This window comes from Lygodium microphyllum, chromosome 14, assembly GCF_053477565.2.
Source record: "Lygodium microphyllum isolate KBCC chromosome 14, Lygodium_microphyllum_v1.1.10, whole genome shotgun sequence".
NCBI lineage: Eukaryota > Viridiplantae > Streptophyta > Polypodiopsida > Schizaeales > Lygodiaceae > Lygodium > Lygodium microphyllum.
This window is the reverse complement of record NC_141148.1, coordinates 49,533,308-49,553,974: the sequence shown is the minus strand read 5'-3', so window position 1 is coordinate 49,553,974 and position 20,667 is coordinate 49,533,308. Positions and strand designations below refer to the sequence as shown.

Here is a 20,667-nt window from a genome sequence, read left to right as displayed (position 1 = left end):
CCTCTTCTTAGTTGTGTAAGCCAAAAGAACTCAAGTACAAAGAAATAGAAGAACCCTATATATGGGTCTCAAACCAAACTCAACTAACTAAGGTGGCATACTAACTGAGCCACGAACTAGAGTAGATAAGGATAGCTATCATGTAGCTATTATTCATGGGCGGTGTACCAACCGCGTCTGCAACTGACAAGTCGGTGACATAAATACACAACGGTCACCTTGGCGTATCACGAGTGGAGCTCGATATCTCAACACTCCCCCTCGAGCTCAATCCCAATTTCTGCACACCAAGCAGGTCTCTGAACTTGCGCAGCTTCTCTGCGCCCAATGCCTTCGTGAATATGTCAGCTACCTGATCTTCTGTGCTGATATAAACTAGATCAATAAGACCTAGTAAAACCCTCTCTCGCACATAGTGATAATGCACCTCAATGTGCTTTGTTCTAGCATGATAGACTGGGTTATTTGCCAAGTGTATACTACTCATGTTGTCACAATAAATGACAACTGGTCCATCTGTAGACTGATGCATATCATAAAGTAGCTTATGCAACCAAGCTACCTCACATGCAGCCATTGCTGTACCCCTGTACTCAGCCTCTGTGCTCGACAAGGCAACTGTAGGTTGTTTCTTGCTGCTCCAAGTGACTGCAGCACTCCCAAAAGAGAACACATATCCACTGGTAGATCGTCTATCAGAAATACTACCAGCCCAATCAGCATCAGTGTATCCATGCAACTGTATCTGAACCCCAGTCTCATAAAATAGTCCATACTGCAATGTGGACTTCACATACCTGAGTATGCTTCTAGCCGCATCCAAATGTGGTTTCCTTGGAGCCTGCATAAACTGACTTACCAATCCAACAACATAGCTCAAATCTGGCCTGGTAATAGTCATATAAATCAAACTTCCTACTATGCGTCTGTACATAGTAGGGTCTTCTAGAAGCTCACCTGCATCTGTGCTCAGCTTCACATTCTGCTCCAAAGGAACTGAAATAGGCTTACAGCCTGTCATTCCATATTTGGACAGCATGTCCAATCCATATTGCCTCTGCAAGAGCTGTATCCCACTTGGTGATCTAATCACCTCAATGCCCAAGAAATAATGCAGCTCTCCCAAATCCTTCATCTCAAACTTCTGCTTCAATAGCATTTTCACATGAAGGATATCTTCATCACTGTCACCTGTCATAATCAAATCATCAACATAAATGACAAGTAGCATAATACCTTTCTCTGTTTTTCTCACATAAAGTGAGAAATCTGCCTTGGAAATCTGAAAGCCAATAGTGACAAGATACTGTCCTATCTTGTCAGACCATGCTCTAGGTGCCTGCTTCAAGCTATACAAGGCTTTCTTCAACCTGCAAACAAACTCAGGATGAACAGCATGCACATAACCTGGTGGCTGCTCCATATATACCTCTTCTTGCAAATCACCATGCAAGAAGGCATTCTTTACATCCATCTGATGTAAAGACCATCCCTTTGATGCAGCCATAGCAATGACTGCTCTTACGGTTGCCATCCTTGCAACCGGACTAAATGTTTCTTCATAGTCAATGCCATATGTTTGTGCATACCCCTTGACTACTAATCTTGCCTTGTATCTGTTCACAGAACCATCAGCATTGTGCTTCACCTTATAAACCCACTTACAGCCAATTGCATTCTTACCTTTAGGCAAAGGTACTAACTCCCATGTAGCATTTGCTTCCAAGGCATCCATTTCTTCATCCATGGCTTTCTCCCATTTTTCTTTTCCCATGGCTTGCTCAAAAGATGTGGGTTCTGGTTCCTGTATCACTTTGACCATATATGCATAGTGAATGGTTGTAAATCCATCATATTTCAGCCTATCCACAGGATACCTAGCTCTCGTAGACCTGCGCAAAGTAGGTTCACTCCCAGGTGCTCTCAAAACATCCCTGGTCTTCCTTACTCCAGGTGTAACAATAGAAGGAATACCCAACTCATCATCAATGCTCTGTTCTGAGCCACTGGATTCACCATCCACATAAGAGTGACCTGCATTCACATCAAACATGGGCTGATCAACCTTCTCTTTTCCTTTTCGTGATACCTGCATACCACTATCTGCATTGCTTTGAGAAGATTCTCCTGATCTCAATCTGCCTGTCCATGGCGAAGAATGTGAACCACTGCTAGAGGACGCTCCAGGTCCACTAATATTTTGTGACTGCTGCTGTGAATTCTGTGCAGCATTACCATTTTGTGCATCTTCATCATCAATCACATTTACTGGTTTATACCAGCTACTCATCTCATAAAAAACAACATCTCTGCTCACTGTAAACTTACAAGTAGAAGGGTTATAGCATCTATATCCTTTTTGTTGCAGAGAGTAACCAATAAAGATGCACTTATCAGCTTTTGGATCCAACTTGGATCTCAGCTTATCTGGCACATGTACATAGGCAATGCAACAAAAAATTTTCAAATGAGAAATATCTGGTTTCCTACGAGTATACCTCTCCTCTGGAGTCATTCCATGTATTGCTGCAGTGGGAGTCCTGTTCATTATGTAGACTGCTGTAGCAACTGCTTCAGCCCAATAAAAATCTGGCAAGTCTTTTTCATTGAGCATGGTACGAGATACCTCTCCAATATGCATGTTTTTCCTTTCTGCAATTCCATTCTGTTGTGGGGTATAACTGCATGAATATTGCTGCTTTATGCCATGCTCCTGCAGGAACCTTGCAAACTCATTTGAGAGGTACTCTCCCTCTCCATCTGACCTTAGGCATTTTATTTGCAGACCTGTTTCTTTTTCAGCCATAGCTTTAAGAGTTTTGAAATGCCCAAAAACTTCACTTTTCTTTTTCATAAAATACACCCAAACTTTTCTGCTATAGTCATCAATAAAAGTGACAAAATAATGACAGCCTCCAAGAGATGCAGCTTTAGTAGTCCACACATCAGAGTGGATTAATTCCAATGGCTTCTCACTCTCTTGAACATGTCTAGGAAATGGTTTCCTTGCCTGTTTTCCAAACTGACAGGCTTCACATACCTTATGCATTTCTGCAACCTTGAATTTCGGCAAACCTGCAACAATATTTTGGGCCTGCATTGATTTAAGTCGCTGTACATTAACATGACCAATGCGTTTATGCCAGATATCAATATCTGCAACTACACCGGTCCCATGTGCAAACATTGCTGCACTGAATTCAGACATGTCTGCATCCAACGTAAACATTCTGCCCTTCTTCTTTCCTTTTGCTATCAAGCGACCTTTATTTTTCATATCCTCAACAAAGCATCCATGAGGATTAAATCTGACCTGCAAGCCCTGTTCAACCATTTGACCAACAGAAACCAGATTCTTGGTGATATTCGGGACATGAAATACATCGGACAGGTATTTCTTTTTCCCATCCTGCATAGACAAGGGAATTTTTCCAATCTGCACAATAGGATGTGCAGTATCATCACCAGTCTCCACAAATCCTGGTTTTTCCATTTTCCTTGCATCCTCCATCCATTCTGCATGACCTGTCATGTGGTTTGATGCACCTGAGTCAACATACCATACATCATTGCTTTTTTCTGCACTTGTCACAGAATTGTTCATGTGCTGTACCATGAACAAATGCTCATTTCTGTCATCACCCTGTCTACTAGAAGATGCATAATTCCCTTGTTGCAGTTTTCCATTCATGATGTCATTCTGCTTTTTATAGCAGTCTTTAGCCATATGACCCATTTTACCACAGTAGTAGCATTCAACATTACTGTTTGCATTTTGACCTCTTTGCCATCCACCACGACCTCTTTGGCTCCCCCTGCCTCTAGAGTTACCACGTCCTCCTCCATAGGACTGGTTTTCTTGAGTTTGCTGCATATTCTGATTTCTACCACGGCCTCCAAATCGGCCTCCTCTACCTCTACCTCTACCTCTTCCAGCATTTGAGTAGAAGACAGCTTCTTTTGAAGTTCCTCCTGAAGAAGATGCACCACCATTTCTCTGCTCCTCAGAAATTAGAAGAGCAATCAACTCCTCAAAATCAGGAAATCTTTCACGAACTGAAATGGATGTTCGAAACTGTGCATAATCCTTTCCTAGACCATTCAAGGTCACAGAAACTAAATCAGCATCTTCCATTGGCGACCCAATGGAAGCAAGTGCATCTGCAATCTTCTTCACCTTCATGTGGTAGTCGTTGATGCTCATATTTTCTCTTTGCACATTGTGCAACTCTTGCTTGAGCTGCATTTTCCTGGCTTGCGTATTTGTGCTATACATTTTTGACAAAGTATCCCATGCCTCCTTTGGCGTACTTGCATCCTGAATATGCACAATCATAGAGTCTGAAATGCTGATAGACAGCCAGTACATAACTTTCCTGGCTCTCTCATGCCATGTTTTAAATGCCTGCATTTGCTGTTGATTGGGAACATCAGGAAGAACTGGTTCTTCTTCATTTCCTGCAACAAATTCCCAATATCCTTTTCCCATAAGGAAATTCGTCATTCTAAACTTCCATGCCTGGAAGTTGTTCTTGTCAAGCTTTTCTGTGACAATCTGTGAAAGAGAATCAGACGCCATTACAGAATACTGCAAGAAATTCTGTTACTGCAAAAAACACAGCTTCACCCTCACAAGGGCAAATCTGCAAAACTGGCGAAAGTGGTATTTGACCACACAGTCACTTCCTAGTGACGATTTTACATAAACAGGAACCAAGGATGATTCTGAAACTCCCAATGTCTCTGCGCACAAGCATACGATGTAATTTCTACAGTAACTTTTCACCGACCTGTAGAACAGTGGCTGCACAGCATAAAACTGAGCCTTTTCCTGAGTGCGTGCAGAAAACTTCCGTCTGCAAAACAGGCTCCGAAATGGCCTCAAATCAAAAAAACAAGGTCGCCAAGGGCTAAAGCCCTTTCCCGCAGCATATACTGCTTTCTTGCTTCACCGCGAAGGGCGTCTCAACCTGAGACAATGCACTCCTGCAATTTCCGGCTGTGCTACCTGCAGAGATCTGCTCCCAAAACAGAAAATGAAAGCAACACTGCTCCTCTTACCAGACCACCGCGAGCTTGGCTTGCTTTCTTGAGCTCCTTACCACGAACAAGGCTCTGATACCATGTCAAGATTGTGGGAGAGAAGGAAGGAGTCTCGCTTGAAGCTTTCTTGTTTGCACAATGGGGGAAGACACACAAGGGTGGAGGCTGAAAACAGTTTTCCTCTTCTTAGTTGTGTAAGCCAAAAGAACTCAAGTACAAAGAAATAGAAGAACCCTATATATGGGTCTCAAACCAAACTCAACTAACTAAGGTGGCATACTAACTGAGCCACGAACTAGAGTAGATAAGGATAGCTATCATGTAGCTATTATTCATGGGCGGTGTACCAACCGCGTCTGCAACTGACAAGTCGGTGGCATAAATACACAACGGTCACCCTGGCGTATCACGAGTGGAGCTCGATATCTCAACAACGTGCGTATTACCGGGCTCCCCGAAGGGGCCTCTTCGGAGGAGGACGCACGCGGGCTATGCACCTGACTAGGGTACACGAGCATGCCCTTTACTCAGGCATGGCGTGCAGGACGAGATACTACCAGGGTCAGAGCTCTGATATTACATATGAGCACACTGGAGGACAGAGCCGCTTTCTTTCGGAAGCGGATTTCGCTCTGAGGGATGACTGGGGCTTCCATCTTCATGGATGAGGACCTGACTCAGATGCAGATTGCACACAGACGAGCATGCATGCCACAGATACTCTAAGCACGTAGAGAAGGCCGTAAGGCCTTCTATCGAGATGGCCAGATTTTTATAGATGGACGCCCCACCAAATAGGGGGGCGCGGCCTATGAGACGGGGCAGAGGACTGTACAAAAAACCCCGATACGTGTGGCAGTTTGGAACTGCAACGGCTCCCTATGGTCACGACCGAACAGACTTGAGGAGATTTTATCCAACCATGATGTTATATGCCTCACAGAGACACGTGAGAGCCTAGAGAGAGGGCTTCCACGCATTACAGGATTTGAGTGGGTATCTGCATACTGGGCTACTACTAGGCAGAGCACATCTAGGGGCTCAGGAGGGGTGGCAGTTCTATTCCGTCAGGGGATACAGAGACATATCCAGTTAGTGAGACGAGATGAGGAGGCCAGTTACATATGGATCAGAGTACAGATATCAGATGAGAGATGGATCTATATGGCAGTATGCTACTTTTCACCACGAGGGTCTAGATATGCTACTACGTAGGGTGATATTCAGGCCAGAGATTCCCCCTCCCCTTATTCACAGCTCTCAGAGGACATTATTCTGTATTCTAGTTTGGGTGAGGTCTTCCTTATGGGGGACTTCAACGGGCGCACACAGTGCCGACAGTGTGAGAGTTTTGATATGGAGCAGCCAGAGATCATGAGAGCATTAGACCCTGAGGAGTTGGGGATCAGTAGGGAGTCAGCAGATACTGGGCCAGACGCCACAGGATATGGAGGGCATTTACTTGAGCTTGGTAGTAGACATCATCTCGTTATTTATAACGGGATGGCACGATGGCCATATTCAGGAGGTCTTACATGCTTCCCACATGGGGGGGCGAGAGTACTGTAGATTATCTGCTCGGACCGATCGATGGGATGCATACTATCGAGTCCTTCGGCCTTGGGAGACTTCCACTCGGTGCCGATCACACCTTTCTCAGTTTCTCACTCCTCACCTCATTACCATCACCACCTGCAGATATCATACCCCACATGCATACTACCATACACTTCACTCATAAGCTCTCACATATTTACTCAGCATCTGGAGGAGCACATCACGTCACTTGATCCATACGCACCCCTTGATACACTGACCACTGATATCACACGCATTCTGCATGATTCTGCTACACTCAGTTTTCCACATCACACATACACGCACCCCCCTCGGACCGGTACCATGCCACAGAACAGGTGGTATGATGATGAGTGCAGAGATCTACGTCGACAGCTACGCGATTTGGAGGCCAGAGGAGAGATCACACACAGACAGACGCAGAGACTCATGCACCGCTTGACCCGCCGTAAAAAGCGGGAATGGGAGGAGGAGAGATATTGGGATATATACCACCTTCTTATGAGCAGAGATTGTGCAGAGGCATGGAGGCAGATCAGAGAACCACGCTCACCCACACCGATACATGACCCTGCAGTATGGCATGGATACGCATAGAGTTTATATCATGTACCCGCACAGCCGCTGATACCCACACCATGTACACCGAGACCGGGTATTTCATCCTTTTTCACCACTAGTATGGTGAAACATGCTGTCTCACGGTTACAGTATAGCCGCGCTCGAGACCAGTTTGATCTTCAGGCAGAGCATATTATATATGGCAGAGACACATTGGCTCCACTCATTGCTCACCTCTTCAACCGTGCATTGTCGGAGGGGTTCCCTGACTCGTGGACAGAGCACACCATTGTACCTATCCACAAGTCAGGAGATCCTATGGATCCTAATACATATAGGACCATCATGATTGGGCCAGTTTTGTCCAAACTTTATGGCACGGTGATGGAGGAGGAGCTCAGCACGCTAGCAGAGAGAGATGCATGCGCACACCCGGACAGGCAGGGTTCAGACGGGCATTTTCTACCATAGACCACATCTTCACTCTCCGTTGTCTGATCGACCAGACACGAGTGAAGAAACAGAGATTGTACTGTTGCTTTGTGGATTTCCGCAAAGCCTTTGACATGGTTCCGAAAGAGAGGCTTTTCAGACGCCTACTTGATCTGGGGGTGGATGATGACATGATGTGGGGTATTTATGCACTATATGAGCGGGTTACTGGCAGAGTCAGATGTTCGGGAGGTATATCAGATCCCCTTGTGAGCACCATTGGTGTGAAACAAGGATGCCCACTCTCACCGACTCTATTTGGGCTATACATTGATGAGATAGCAGAGTTTATTCAACAGCGAGCCGGTGGAGGTATAGATCTCAGTGGAGCCACAGTTCATATCTTACTATATGCAGATGACATTGTGTTGGTCTCAGACTCAGCTCAAGGATTACAGCAGCATTTATTAGCATTGGATGATTTTTGCATACAGAGAGGCATGACAGTGAACCTTGGTAAAACCAAGGTTCTTATATTCCATACATCAGCTCAGATACGCAGACAGAGTATTTTCATGGCAGCAGGAGGGAGTATTGAGGTCACTGGATCATATGTATATTTGGGAGTTACCTTTACAGCAGCTTCAGGGACTTTCTCGATGACACAGGCAGCTCGTGACCGCCTCACTAGAGGATACTCGGCATTGGCTCTTATGGAGCGACAGTATTATCAGGCACATTTCCAGGAGCCCCGCACCAAGGGGTGGCTCTTTGATACTCTAGTCACTCCAGCACTGATGTATGGAGCAGCTATATGGGGGCCAGGCCTTGCCGATTATGTATGGACATTGATGGAGAGACCTCAAGTGATCATGATATCTAGATTGATTCGCAGCAAGGCCTCAGTCCCACATGACATTGTGCGAGCAGAGCTTGCCACACCGCCCATGCTAGTCGAGGCATTATTTCAGACAGTCTGCTTCCTACACAGATTTCAGGATATGGACAGAGATCGCATTGCATATAGAGCATATATGGCATCTCAGGAGATGGCTTGAGCGGGGGATACCACATCATGGTATGCACAGACTAGAGCTTGGTTTGACAGACATGGGCTGGACATTGATAGACTCCCACCTCTTCTATATGATACTCAGGCTCCCACTTACACCCTCTCTCTCTCTGAGAGGAACAGAGTCATCAGACAGGAGATATGGCATATTTATATACAGAGGACATGGGTCAGCCCTGTACAGCCACTGCCATCGAAGATGGCACATTATTATACTCAGTTCTTGAGCATATCAGAGCAGGGATTCATAGAGATTCCGAGATATATGCAGATCTATATGCCACATTGATTGAGAGTTCTTATTGGACAGCTCAGGGTATCATCACATCAGCTTATGATTGAGAGTGGCAGAGCCAGTGGCATCCCACGGGAGGAGAGGATATGCCCCCTTTGCAGATCAGAGGTGGAGAGTGAGGAGCATTTTGTTCTCAGATGCCCGGCATACTCAGAGTTGAGATCTAGATACACATTGAGCAGCTCACTTCAGGAATGTATGACTGATATGGATCAGAGATCATTTGGCCGTTTTCTAGGAGAGGCATGCACATCAGAGAGCAGAGTACACAGCGGGTCCCAGCCAGAGAGGGGCCCACCCAGACGACTGTTACACAGTTCTTTTAGACAGACAGAGTGAGAGCTACTATACCAGCCTCCAGCCAGACCTCCGGGCTCACACTACAGCAGGCTGAGGACCAGCGTACCTGACGCCGCACGAGGATCCGGGGGTTTCGAACCCCACAGCCACACCGACAGGAGATCCGGAGGATTCTTGATCTACATCGACAGCAGACTGAGATCCGACGACACTCGACACATTGGATCTCAGATCTCCAGCTTGCTCTTTCTTCACCGCCGATGTACCACATCCTGTATCCAAGAGGGATCACCTGCTATTAGCGACTTCGACGACTGCTACTACATCCCAGGATAGTATATCTCCCTGCCTTTGTTACATATACACATCGCACCACTTTATCACAGCTGACAGTTGTTCCCCTATCACAGCCGACATTTGTTCCCCTTTTGTAGCCATTATCTGGAGTACCAGAGCTACATACGCACATACACATATACGACACTTATCACACTCACAGCACCGTATTTTCAGTTTCCAGTTTTTAGCTTTTCATTCAGCACTTTTATTTTGGATAGCTCGACCTCATCAGTTGTATCACAGTTTGTCTCATAGGCCAGTTTTGGTCTTTAGAAGACGTTAATATAACTTTCTTTCTTTCTTTCTTTCTCTCTCTCTCTCTCTCTAGCCTCTTCCTCTCTCTAGTTGCACTAGTACCATGTACGAAAGGTTTGATACTATACCATACTTTAGGTACCATACCTTACGTATTAGTACCATAAGGTACCAACTTAATGGATGCATCTTTTCCATTCAAACTGCACTTTGGGATGAGCTAAATGCTCCTTATATTAATATGATTCTCCCATGAGATTAGGTTATTTGAGATTCAAACAATTTCTCTCAACCTTCTGTCTCTCAAGCCCACACTTCTCTTATTTGTATGATTATACATGTATGATGTATCCACTCCCATCTATGTAGTTATAAGTTGTAGGTAGCAGTAGGGCATGTTGCACATTCCGCATTAGGTTTTGGGCCTTGGCATGTTACTCTAATAGCATTGCTATTTAGACTTGAAATATCTATTCTATTATCTTTTGTCCAAAATAATCAAGTTATTTTTTTTGTGGTACTAATATCGTACCGTACCTTATGAAATCTTAAGGTACCATTTAGTACCATATTTTATCGTACCGTACCATATCGTACCTTTCGTACCTGACAACTATGGGTTCACGCAAGTCCTAAATTTTGTTAAGATGATCTTGTATGGCATCACCTTCATCCATCTTCACATTTCCAAGATCCTTTTTCAAGAAAGAGATCTGTGTCTCATTTTTCCCAGTAAACATTTGCTCAAGTGTGAGCCATGCTACTCGTGAAGAAGTAGCAGACCATATATGTGGGTTTGTGGACCATTGAACTGCCAATGCAACCGATGACAATGCTTGGACATCCGGAGTGTCCCAAGCCTTCTGTACAGTTGTTCTTTGGGGAAGTGGCTGAGTTGGAGCTGGCCTTTGACCATGTCCTCCTTGAGGAGGTGTTGCAGGGGCCACAACTCTAGGATGGACTTCTTCACCACTAACATACTCTCAAAGATTTTTTGCAATCAACATATTCTTCATCATGAAGGAATGTAGAGAATAGTTATTGCTGTCCAATATATTCTCTTTAGATACGTGAATACATCACTCTGTTCTTGATTAGCCCATGATAAATGTTACTGTTTCAAAAACACAAGAGCAAGAACCAAAGTTGTAACAACCTGGAAATATGCAAATTTTCAAAAATTACAGCATACACCAAGCTGTAATTAGCAAAATTGTGTCACACTTGATCACAACTGTCCAATGTGCATGTTGTCCAATGCACAAACAGTGCTCAATAGCAAAACAAATGCAAAGCCCCAAAATTTAGCTATCCAAAATGCACAATTTCAGTCTATTTTAGATTGAATCTTTAGTGCATGTGCCAATGCCTACTAACATCCAAAAGCCCCAAATTATCTGGTCTGAATCCCAAGAAATTTCTTCAATTTGCATCCAAAAACAATGCCAAGAGCAAAATGCACTCCTTGGGCAAAAGCTCCTTGCTGTAGTTCAGATTTTTGAATAAAAAATAATTAAATGTACCTTGTACCTTCAATGTGAGCTGAGGTTGTGACGGGAGGATGCTGGTGGCTTGGTGCAGTTGTGCAGAGCTCAGAAGGTGGCTGAGGTGGTGGTGGGCCTGTCGGTTAGTTGGCAGAGCAGTGGGCTATTTAGCCTTGGTGGTGTAGGCGGTGCTGTGACAGGCTGGTGAGAAGGCTACAAGGTGGTGACGACAACCTTGGCTGCGTTGGGGGACTTGGTGACCAAGGGGCGGCTCTCTGAGCAGCACCTTGGCGGTGCTGCAGGACTCGGTGGGGCAGTGGCTACACAACAGGTGGCGCAGGAGTTGAGCTGGAGCAGGGGGCAACAATGCTGGTGGACTTGACGAGCCTGCAAGGTGGCGACTACAGTTGGGGGTAGCTGAGCTACAGCTGGACACGTATGGAGCTGATGCGCTTGGGGCTGACTGAGCCTGAGCTCTGATACTAAATGTGAGATCGGAGATGGAAGCTCTTAGCTGAGAGTATACTGTATAGTAGAGAGAGTGAGAGTGAAGACAGCATGGCCCCCAATACTATTCACTAAAGTGTAAGAGCAAGTAAAAAGTACAACCCTTAGACCTTAGGGTTGTTAAGGTGCATTCACACCGAAGAGATGTGAAGTATGGCAAGTGATTGAATTGGGGGAAAAAACGTATTGTAAGAAGAGTTAAAAGTGCCCTAGTGTCCTACTGCGGATTACTAATACTTTTCTGTGAGCGTAAGCGTGAGTCAAACCCAACAGTACCAATTGTTTTGCTTCATTAGCATCTTTGGGAGTTTCAATTGAAGGTCTAGCCACTAAGTCATGGTTGAAACATTCAAAGTCCCAAAGTGGAAGAACCTTTAGATCTTGGGTATCAATGAGAAGCAATGGGTGAGATGGCATAGAGATGTCAACCACCCCAAAAAGGTAAAGGGTTGTTGATGAAAAACAGCATGATGAGGAGGAATCCCCTTTGAAGCTGAAGGAATGAGATCCCCCTTGGAAGTAGAAGAAAGATGAGCCCCCTCGGAATCCCCCTCAGTAAGAGTTAGGGAATCAAGAAACTCAAGGATCACGGCCTTTGTAGTGTTTGATGATGAAGAAAATGTCACCGGCAGTGTTGAAGAAGGTATTTGGGGTTCCAATTGAACAGAGACTATGTAGCTCCCTAAGGTGGCCTCTTGAACCTGAGTAAAGGAGGGAGTGGAGGGACATAATCTCCTCGATGCCCTCATCGGAGTTGGTGTCTATGGATCAATACAAAGGAGGTTAATAAATAGATAGCTCTTGGGGAGCCATTATTGGGCAACAGCCATTGTCTCAATGGAGCGGATTGCGAAGCTGAAGGAGTGAAAGTAGGTGAACAACCACTGTCTCTTGAAGGAGCAGAATGATGAGAAGACAATACTGAACGACCACTATCTCTTAGTGGAGCGGACTATAGAATTGGTGGCTGAGAAAGCCATTGCACCCAAAAATGTGTAGGGGAAACCTCCATAGCGCATTGCAACGGTCTCCAGGAGGGCTTATTGCCATGTGGGGTCTTGGAGTTTCCATTTGCTCAAGAGGACTTGGTGCGCATTAGATGCATCTTATTGAATGGAGTGTAAAAATCTGATAACCGATGCAAAATGGTCTTTATGGCCCAGAATGGTGAGTTGGCATGAGTGCCAGTAAGAAGATGCATATATTCCGTTGGGGTCGGGAGCGAAGATTGATGATGATAATCTTTGGTGGTATGGCATTTCTTGCTGCAGAAGGTGCACCAAATGGTCATTCCTTCTTTTCTATATAGAGGCCATAGCACTAGAGTGTTGCACCTATAAAGGGAGTGGGGGAGGGAAAAGTATCTCTGGATGATGCAATAGAAATAGGGGAAATTTGAAGGTGATGCCAAACCCGCAACCTATCTTTACCTTCTTCAATGAAGAGGATCTTTAGCTCTCTGAGCACGTCTGCTTTGATACCATGTCAAGAAAAAGGTCTGCTCTGATATCATGTCAAGAAAAGTGATGGGACCATATGCACTCATACCTCATTAGAGAGACAGTAGGGTTTGTGGGGAGAAACACAAGTGTATGGCAAACAGTGTGAGAAGAAAACTTAGAAACTTAGAAGAAGAAGAGTGAAGAAGATGATGAATGATGAATTATTGAATCATGTTGAATGAATCAAGTTGATATAATGCAGCTGAAGCGCCATGATGACTGCACTGTCTTGGCTGATTAGGTGGCAGTATTTGAAGAAATCACTATGAAGGGAGCAATACGCAGTCCTTCGGGCAAAGGTGTTGATGATGAGGGAAAGAGCTGCTCTATGGAGGGAGCAAAACGCAGTCCTTCGGGTAGTGGAATGCTAGGAGTAGACATTGAATGATGAAGGACAGCAATAGATGGAGTGGAACACAATCCTCAGGAGGAGCTGTGAGAGATGAAGGATATGCTAGTAGTATTTGAAGAAATCTGCACTGTTAAGGGAGCGAAATATAGTCCTTCGGGCAGATGTGTTCATGAAGAGGGAAAGAGCTACTCTATAGAGGGAGTGAAACGTAGTCCTCCCGACAGTGGAATGTCAGAGTAGACGTTGGAAGATGAAGGGCACTAGTATAGGGAGCAAAACACAGCCCTCAGGAGCTGTTAGAGATGAATGACATGTTGAAATTTCTCTAAGATGATGGCTGCTACCAATGCAATTGTTGTCCAGCCAACTAGAGAAGAAAACACATGAATATGGGACACAAATCCCTCTATGTAAGTGGCTGCAGATAGGCGACTGCTAGGCAGGCCTTTAGGAGTGAAGAAAACACAAAAAGGCAGGTATCTGATGCAGGGCTGATAAAGAGGGTGTAACCTATTGTAGATGACTGGAAACTGCTGCAAATGTAGCCTCCATAAAGTAGCTGATGACTGGGAACTCTCACTTGGATGTTGGGGTGGCAGTAGGAGTTGGAAACACACAATAATGGTGAAGATGATTTGTTGTACCGGTACAAGGAGTGAAACCAATAAACACATCAATGGAGATGATGAAGAACAGGTCGCTAGGATGTGCGGACTCAAAATGCAACAATTTGGAGTGTTTGGAGTTGATGGCGATGTGAAGAACTCCAGAAGGTGTCATGATCAGTTGGACAGCACCATGAATTGAGATATCCGACAAGGTAGGGGTGTGGGCAGTAGCAATAAGAGGGCTGAGGTTGAAGGTGTGATGGGGGAATGATGAAGATTGAATGAGAGAGTAAGTATGGAGCGGAGCGGAGTGGAGTGAAGAATGGATGAATGCCCATGCCCTATTTATAGGCACCTGAGCCATTGAAGTCTCTCAGTTGGCACCCCAACCCTCTCGGGTGGTGCCCTGGCTCTCTCGAGTGGCACCTTGGTTCTAGACACTAACTAATGATACAAATAAAGCATTTTTGGGGCTGTGAATGGAAACCAAAATAGGAATTAAGGTAATGAAATTAACTTAATGAATGGGTTTCTCAACACAGCTCTCATACCATGTGAAGATATGCCTGTGTTTGTGCAGAGAAAACACAAAATGTATGAACGTGACTAAGACACAATAACTTAGACAAATTCGCAAAAACGCAAAACAAAAAATACAAACTGAGAAGAAAGATAACTCTGAAGTAATGAATGAAACATTATACAAGATGCTGAAAGGCAAAGATGTCCACGGAGACGGATCCAGAGTGCTATAATCACCAGTTGGAGCTGAGAGGAAGCTGGAAATGGAAGGACAGCACGCTCAAAACCAAAATGCAACAGTTCGGAGGTTTGGAACTAGTAAACACAGCAATGTGGCACCTGAAAGCGTGAATAACTAGTCATGCACAGTAGTATGCAGTTGGGTGAGAGTTGATAGAGGCTAGTTGGGGATGTTGGGCAGCCTGTGCAGCAGCCAGCCACAGGCTGAAAACTGTCATCTAGGGTGCTGGATAGTAGGGCAGCCTACTGCGGCGGCAAATGCAGCAACCTGGAGCAGCAGCAATGAAGGTGCTAGCTGAAGGAGAGGTTACTTGACTGTAGGGCAGCAACTGGAGTAGACAACAACTGAAAACAGGGTGCCTTGGATTGATGATGGAGTGTCAGTAGTGAATTGATGGCTGAACCTACAAAAGAAGGGATGAATAGAGTGTTTGGGCAGCCTTCTATTTACAGATGTGGATCCTCCCAAAATTGGAATTTTGGCTTATGGGACACAAACTATGGTAGTCTTTGAGTTTTGGGGCTGTTTTAATGAGCTAATGAAGATTGAAAGTGTAATGCATCATTCTGAGAGGCGTCTGTATCAATCCTCCACTCTGGGAGGGCCACATCCCTAAATACTTGTTGACCTCGTGTGTCAACATGCTTTACTTTAAAGGCTACATGGCATTCTATCACAGATCTTGACTTTAAACCTTACAAGTGTCTAATATGCCTCATTTGAAAAGTGAAAATGAAGTGGCTACTTGTGTGGTGTACTTGATACAAAATACATGGCAGAATCCAATGAAATAATTAAACCACTTCAAATAGGAAATAATAAAACATGTTTGATTATACTGAATATGAATCCAATGCTCATTCCCTTTAGCTCTTTGATACTCGTAAGCTTTTAATCAGCGAAGGTGTTGTCACAGTATTTCAATATCGGAAATATTTCCAGTTCATTAGGGTGTTTTCTTTGATGAAGAATGTTGAGTTTTTGCAGTTCTTTCAAGGAATCCAATCATTGGCATTGGAAAAACATTGAGGCAACTTTCGTGTCTGGTCAAGGTTTGTTGAACTACTCTAAAAGCATGATTTGTTTATTGGACTGAATTTTGTATCTGTAGAAGTTCTGAATTTAGACTCTTTGCCTTCTTTGGATGTATCTGTGTGCATGTGACTAGAACTGCAGTTTTTTGCAGCTGTCCTTGTCAAATTGTGAGTTGCAAGAAAAGTTTACACTTGGGAAATGCTCTATGATAAAAGAATTACGACTTGCTCAAAATAAGCTCAATGTAAGTCATGTAGAAACTCATTTAATCCAGAGATATGAAAATTGCAGCTAAAACCCATCATGTAAAGCATAATGGGCAGTTTTTGTGATCACTAATGTGTGCATTGTCTATATGCATAGATTTTTCCTAAAGGGCTCAAAAATGCTAATCAGCTCCAAATTCTGGATCTGGGGAAGAATCATCTGGAGTCATTTGATGATATAAAAGTTCGTGATTTCTACTCTCTAATTCTTGTATAAAGTTTGGAAAGATCTCATTTCTATAGCTATGAGGAGGTGAATTTCCACTTGCAAGTAAAATCTATCAATATGTGGGACAAGATTGTGGGAAGACCAAAAGAAATTCAAACTCTAAATTTATTTAATGAGATATTGGTGGTTAAGTAGCATGTATGATAAATTGCAGGTTCTGCGCAGGCTTTCTTGTTTGGTGAATCTCAACTTACGTGGCAATCCATTGTGCTCTCACAACCATTATGAAGCTGAGGTAAGGGTCATATCATGAGAGAACATGAAGAAAATCGATTACTAGATATGTTTTGCTGTTCCAACCTCTCTTACTACAGTTTGGGAGTCTAGGAAGCCATTGAGCCTCTGGAACCTCTGATGACTATACTGCCAGTATGCCCCTCATAACCTAAGGCTGACCTTAAGGTAGAGGCACATGGAAGTGCTCGCTATCTGGATCATCTGTCCATCTGAATTTGAGAAAGGTGGACCCACACTAAGCTTTACATTTGCAGCCATATCTTTTTTTTGTAAGGACCTACACTAATCTTTACATTTGTGGCCACAGTTTTCTGAGACACAGAGGTCTCTGCAGCAAACCCACTCTAAGCTTGAACATTTGTGGCCATTCAGTTTTTTGGGGCATAGATTCAATGGTAGCTGTAGAAAGCAGCAATGGATACTGCAGCAGGGAGAGGAAAGTGGTTCACCCCGGTATGTTGGGCATTGGTAGTGGAACCACATTGGGCTTTACATACATTCATTTGCATACCAGTTTTCTGAGAATGGCAGTTCTATGAAAGAAGTGGTGGAGACAGCAGCAGGGAAAGGTAGCAACCCAGTCATGTATAGTGGAGGTAATGGATAGAGGTGTTGATATAGACTACACAGTCTTAAGGGTCTGCTTTTGAAGGTAATGAGGTATATTAAAGTTGTGTATAGCATCCACAGAACAGAAGACCAAGCAATCCATAATAGCCTTCCCCTGTCAATTATACAGTGCAGGAGAGCCTGCATGCAGCATATGAGTTTATGCGACTAAGTTATGTGCTGCTCCTGAAGGTCAGTAGTTCCAGGGATAAAAGTAATCCATCTGCCAATACCTCATGAGAACTGCACTATTTTTGTGTGTGCATGTTTTGTGTAGAGAGGGAGGGAGGGAGACAGGTAGTTCTTATTTGTAAAGTACAATTGTATGTGGCAGGTAATGCGTCTTATACCAGATCTGCAAATTTTAGATGGACATCCTCTACATGGCGCAGGTGCAAGAAAGCAACTGAAGGGATCATTGACCCAAACAACCAGCCTCAAGAGCCAAAAGTCAGGTGAAGATGATGCCAATATCTTTCTGGAGAGACAGAAACAAGCTGATGGAACTACATCCAAAAGTAAGAAGCAAAAGCAAGCTGATGGAACTACATCGAGAGTCACAAGAACTAAAGTTAGCCTCAAAGTGAATGAAGAGGACAAACCGTTCTTTGAACTCATTGGTTCATCACAGCAGAGTGTAAAATCATCTGAAATTGAAGGTAAAGTACCATCTAATAGGAAAGGCAAGCAACTGGATAGTGGTGTTGTCAAGATAACATCTGATATTCAAAATTCCAAAGAGAGGAAGCATGGGATAGAGAACTCCCTTCCTCTTTCAATTTTGTCAGAAAATGTGAGCATAGGAGAAGGGGGATTGTCGATGTGGGATGACAGTTTATAGTAGCTTTTACAGCCAGTTACAGGTGCTTGTATGAAATGCAACACTCAGAAGCAGATGGAATGACAGCATGTTCTATCACAGGAAACGTTTGGTAACCTTCAAGTTAGACAAATATTTGTTCCAAACAAAAGCATGTAAGAGCAGTACTATGTCGCAGAAAGATCACTTCATTAAAAACTAGTAAGAAGTGTGACCCTTAGAAGCAGATGGAATGAGAGCATGTTCAATTGCAATAAGAATAGACAAATACTTCCTTCAAATGGAAGCGTGTAAGAGCTGCACTAACAATGTTGCAGAGTGATTAACTGACCAAAGATCAAAAGCCACTTCACTAATCTGGTCTCGTAGACCTGGCATGAGAGAGACTTTTTGGTTGACAATGCTAGATAGGTGTTTCTTTTTAAGGGTTATTAACTGGACGATATAATCCTTCTCAAAGACGAGCTAGACACACAAATGTAGCATTTGTGCATCCTTGGTGGAGTTCTTTCAGAAAGGTTTTGATTTCCACTATTCATTAATTGAGGAGATTCCTTAGTCGTATGCCCACCAAAACCCCCCCAAAACAAAAAGCCTTTTAAAATGAACACTGACCATGGGGCCCAACTGGTAAGGAATTGATGAAAGAGCTGAAACTAAGGAGTGGCATGCTCCTTGGTTAAGATACTGGGAGTGACATGTTGAGACTTCCCAAAAGGTATTCCACATACTCCAATCGTGCTAGTTTCCCCAATAGCTAAGTGTGTCAAAGAGCAAGTTGAAGTGTAAGGGATCTTGAACAACAGAGGGCCTTCCAAAGACCCAACTCTGTAGCGTAATTGGGTCGACACCTACGTTTGCCCAAATGGCGGAAATAGTACCAATTATGCGATGCAATCATGCTATTCAATAAATCTGTGACAAAGAGACTCTTGGCATGTAGTACAAAGAAGCATGTTTCATTCAATATTCTTTGGTGCTGAAGTGCATCCACAATTGGCAAACTTCCTACCATGGTCCATATGAAGATCTTTGCTTTGAATAGTAAGATTGACTGCCAGTCTTGAAACATTCTTATCTGCCACCAGGAGGTTGATGTATGTAAATATCATGCTTTGTTGGCCTTTGCTTCAACCATTTGTTTGTCCTAATCACAATGTGATAAATTCTATTTGCAAGAGTAGTGGCATGGCATTATCATGGCTACCTCTCAAGTACCCAATCCATCTGTGTTTTGTAGGGTCCAAGGAGACGTTATGGATCAAGCTCACTTCTTGATATTTACTGTTGTGTGGGAAGAGAATAAGCTGGGTCACATTGACCAGACCACAGAACTGGCCTATCTTGGATGGTTGACTTTCATTCTATTGTGTTGGTGATAATGGAAGAATATAGAGACAGCCCCCTACCACCGGCAGGCCCTCCTTTCTCTCTCTCTCTCTCTCTCTCTCTGTGTGCAATGTTATCAGAATGGAAGCTCTGAAGTTGCTGCTGGAGGGGGGAGCTTGTGTCCAAGACGATGGAGCTTGTGGTGGAGTGAGAGATTGGATGTTGGATTTGAGTTCTTTGAGCCTGGGTGAGGTATTATCCAACCCTTGCTTAGTTGATTTGCAGACATTGAGAGCTGACAATAGCCTAATCTTGGTTAGTGTTTGAGGGTATCTAGAAAGATTAAGAGTTGCTATTGAGAGCTATTATAGATGATCCTACTTTTCGATAATTGATGAGTTTGGGAGAAGGTTGTTCTTTGCAACTTGGATCAGCAAGCAAGGGTGGTGCTTGGATTGGTGACTAAGCAGGGGCCGTGCTTGCAACTGTTAGTAGAGAGCGAAGAGAAGAGAGGCCTTGTGAGTTGCTTTGTGGCTTGTGTGCATAGAGCTATGAGCTCGGGACATGAGGACAGTTTTGTTTAAATCAGCTCATTCCAGTGCATTCTGCCAGATGTTCGAAAAACCAATTATCAGTAAATGTCGTTTTTGTTTTTTCAATTATGCTTTTTAGCTTAATATTAAAGGTTATACTTAGTAATATTTAGAGCAGCAATTAAGGTATGCGTGTACGTGTGCATGTTGTGTGAGAAGCCATATTCAATTCCCAGGGATGGATTGATTCATTCAAGCTCTACTAGTATGGGACACTCTGAGGTTATCTAACTAGGTTGACATGTGTAACCACGTGATTGATTTGTGAAATGTCTATAAAGAACAATTTCCAAAAATGAAGATAAGGTATTCTATTTATTATGGATATTGAGAAATTAACACTTATGTTGAATATTTGATTGTTTTTCGAGGAATGATTAACGTACTTGATTTAAAAAAAGTTTGAAAAACATGGAAGTACAAAGTGGGATATGTGTGTTTATTTATTAAGTGTCGCG

General features: G+C 43.7%; 1 protein-coding gene across 6 annotated transcripts in view; it reads left to right on the top strand.

The window, feature by feature from the left end:
- Nucleotides 1–20,216, top strand: part of LOC148025588 (uncharacterized) — a 141,875-nt gene extending 121,659 nt beyond the window's left edge. For 2 of the 6 annotated variants that reach the window (XR_015693125.1, XR_015693124.1), the window contains one exon: nt 16,079–16,143. Coding sequence is in view for 4 of the 6 variants with exons in the window: in XM_087692801.1 (XP_087548927.1) it covers nt 16,079–16,143; nt 16,278–16,370; nt 16,490–16,576; nt 16,776–16,856; nt 17,802–18,308 (833 nt within the window). In the remaining 2 variants the exon portion in view is untranslated. Of the gene's footprint in view, nt 1–16,078; nt 16,144–16,277; nt 16,371–16,489; nt 16,577–16,775; nt 16,857–17,801; nt 19,487–19,527 lie in introns of those variants that run through there. The other 4 variants (XM_087692800.1, XM_087692801.1, XM_087692798.1 and 1 more) reach the window with 4 other exon arrangements.
- Nucleotides 20,217–20,667: the final 451 nt, after the last annotated feature.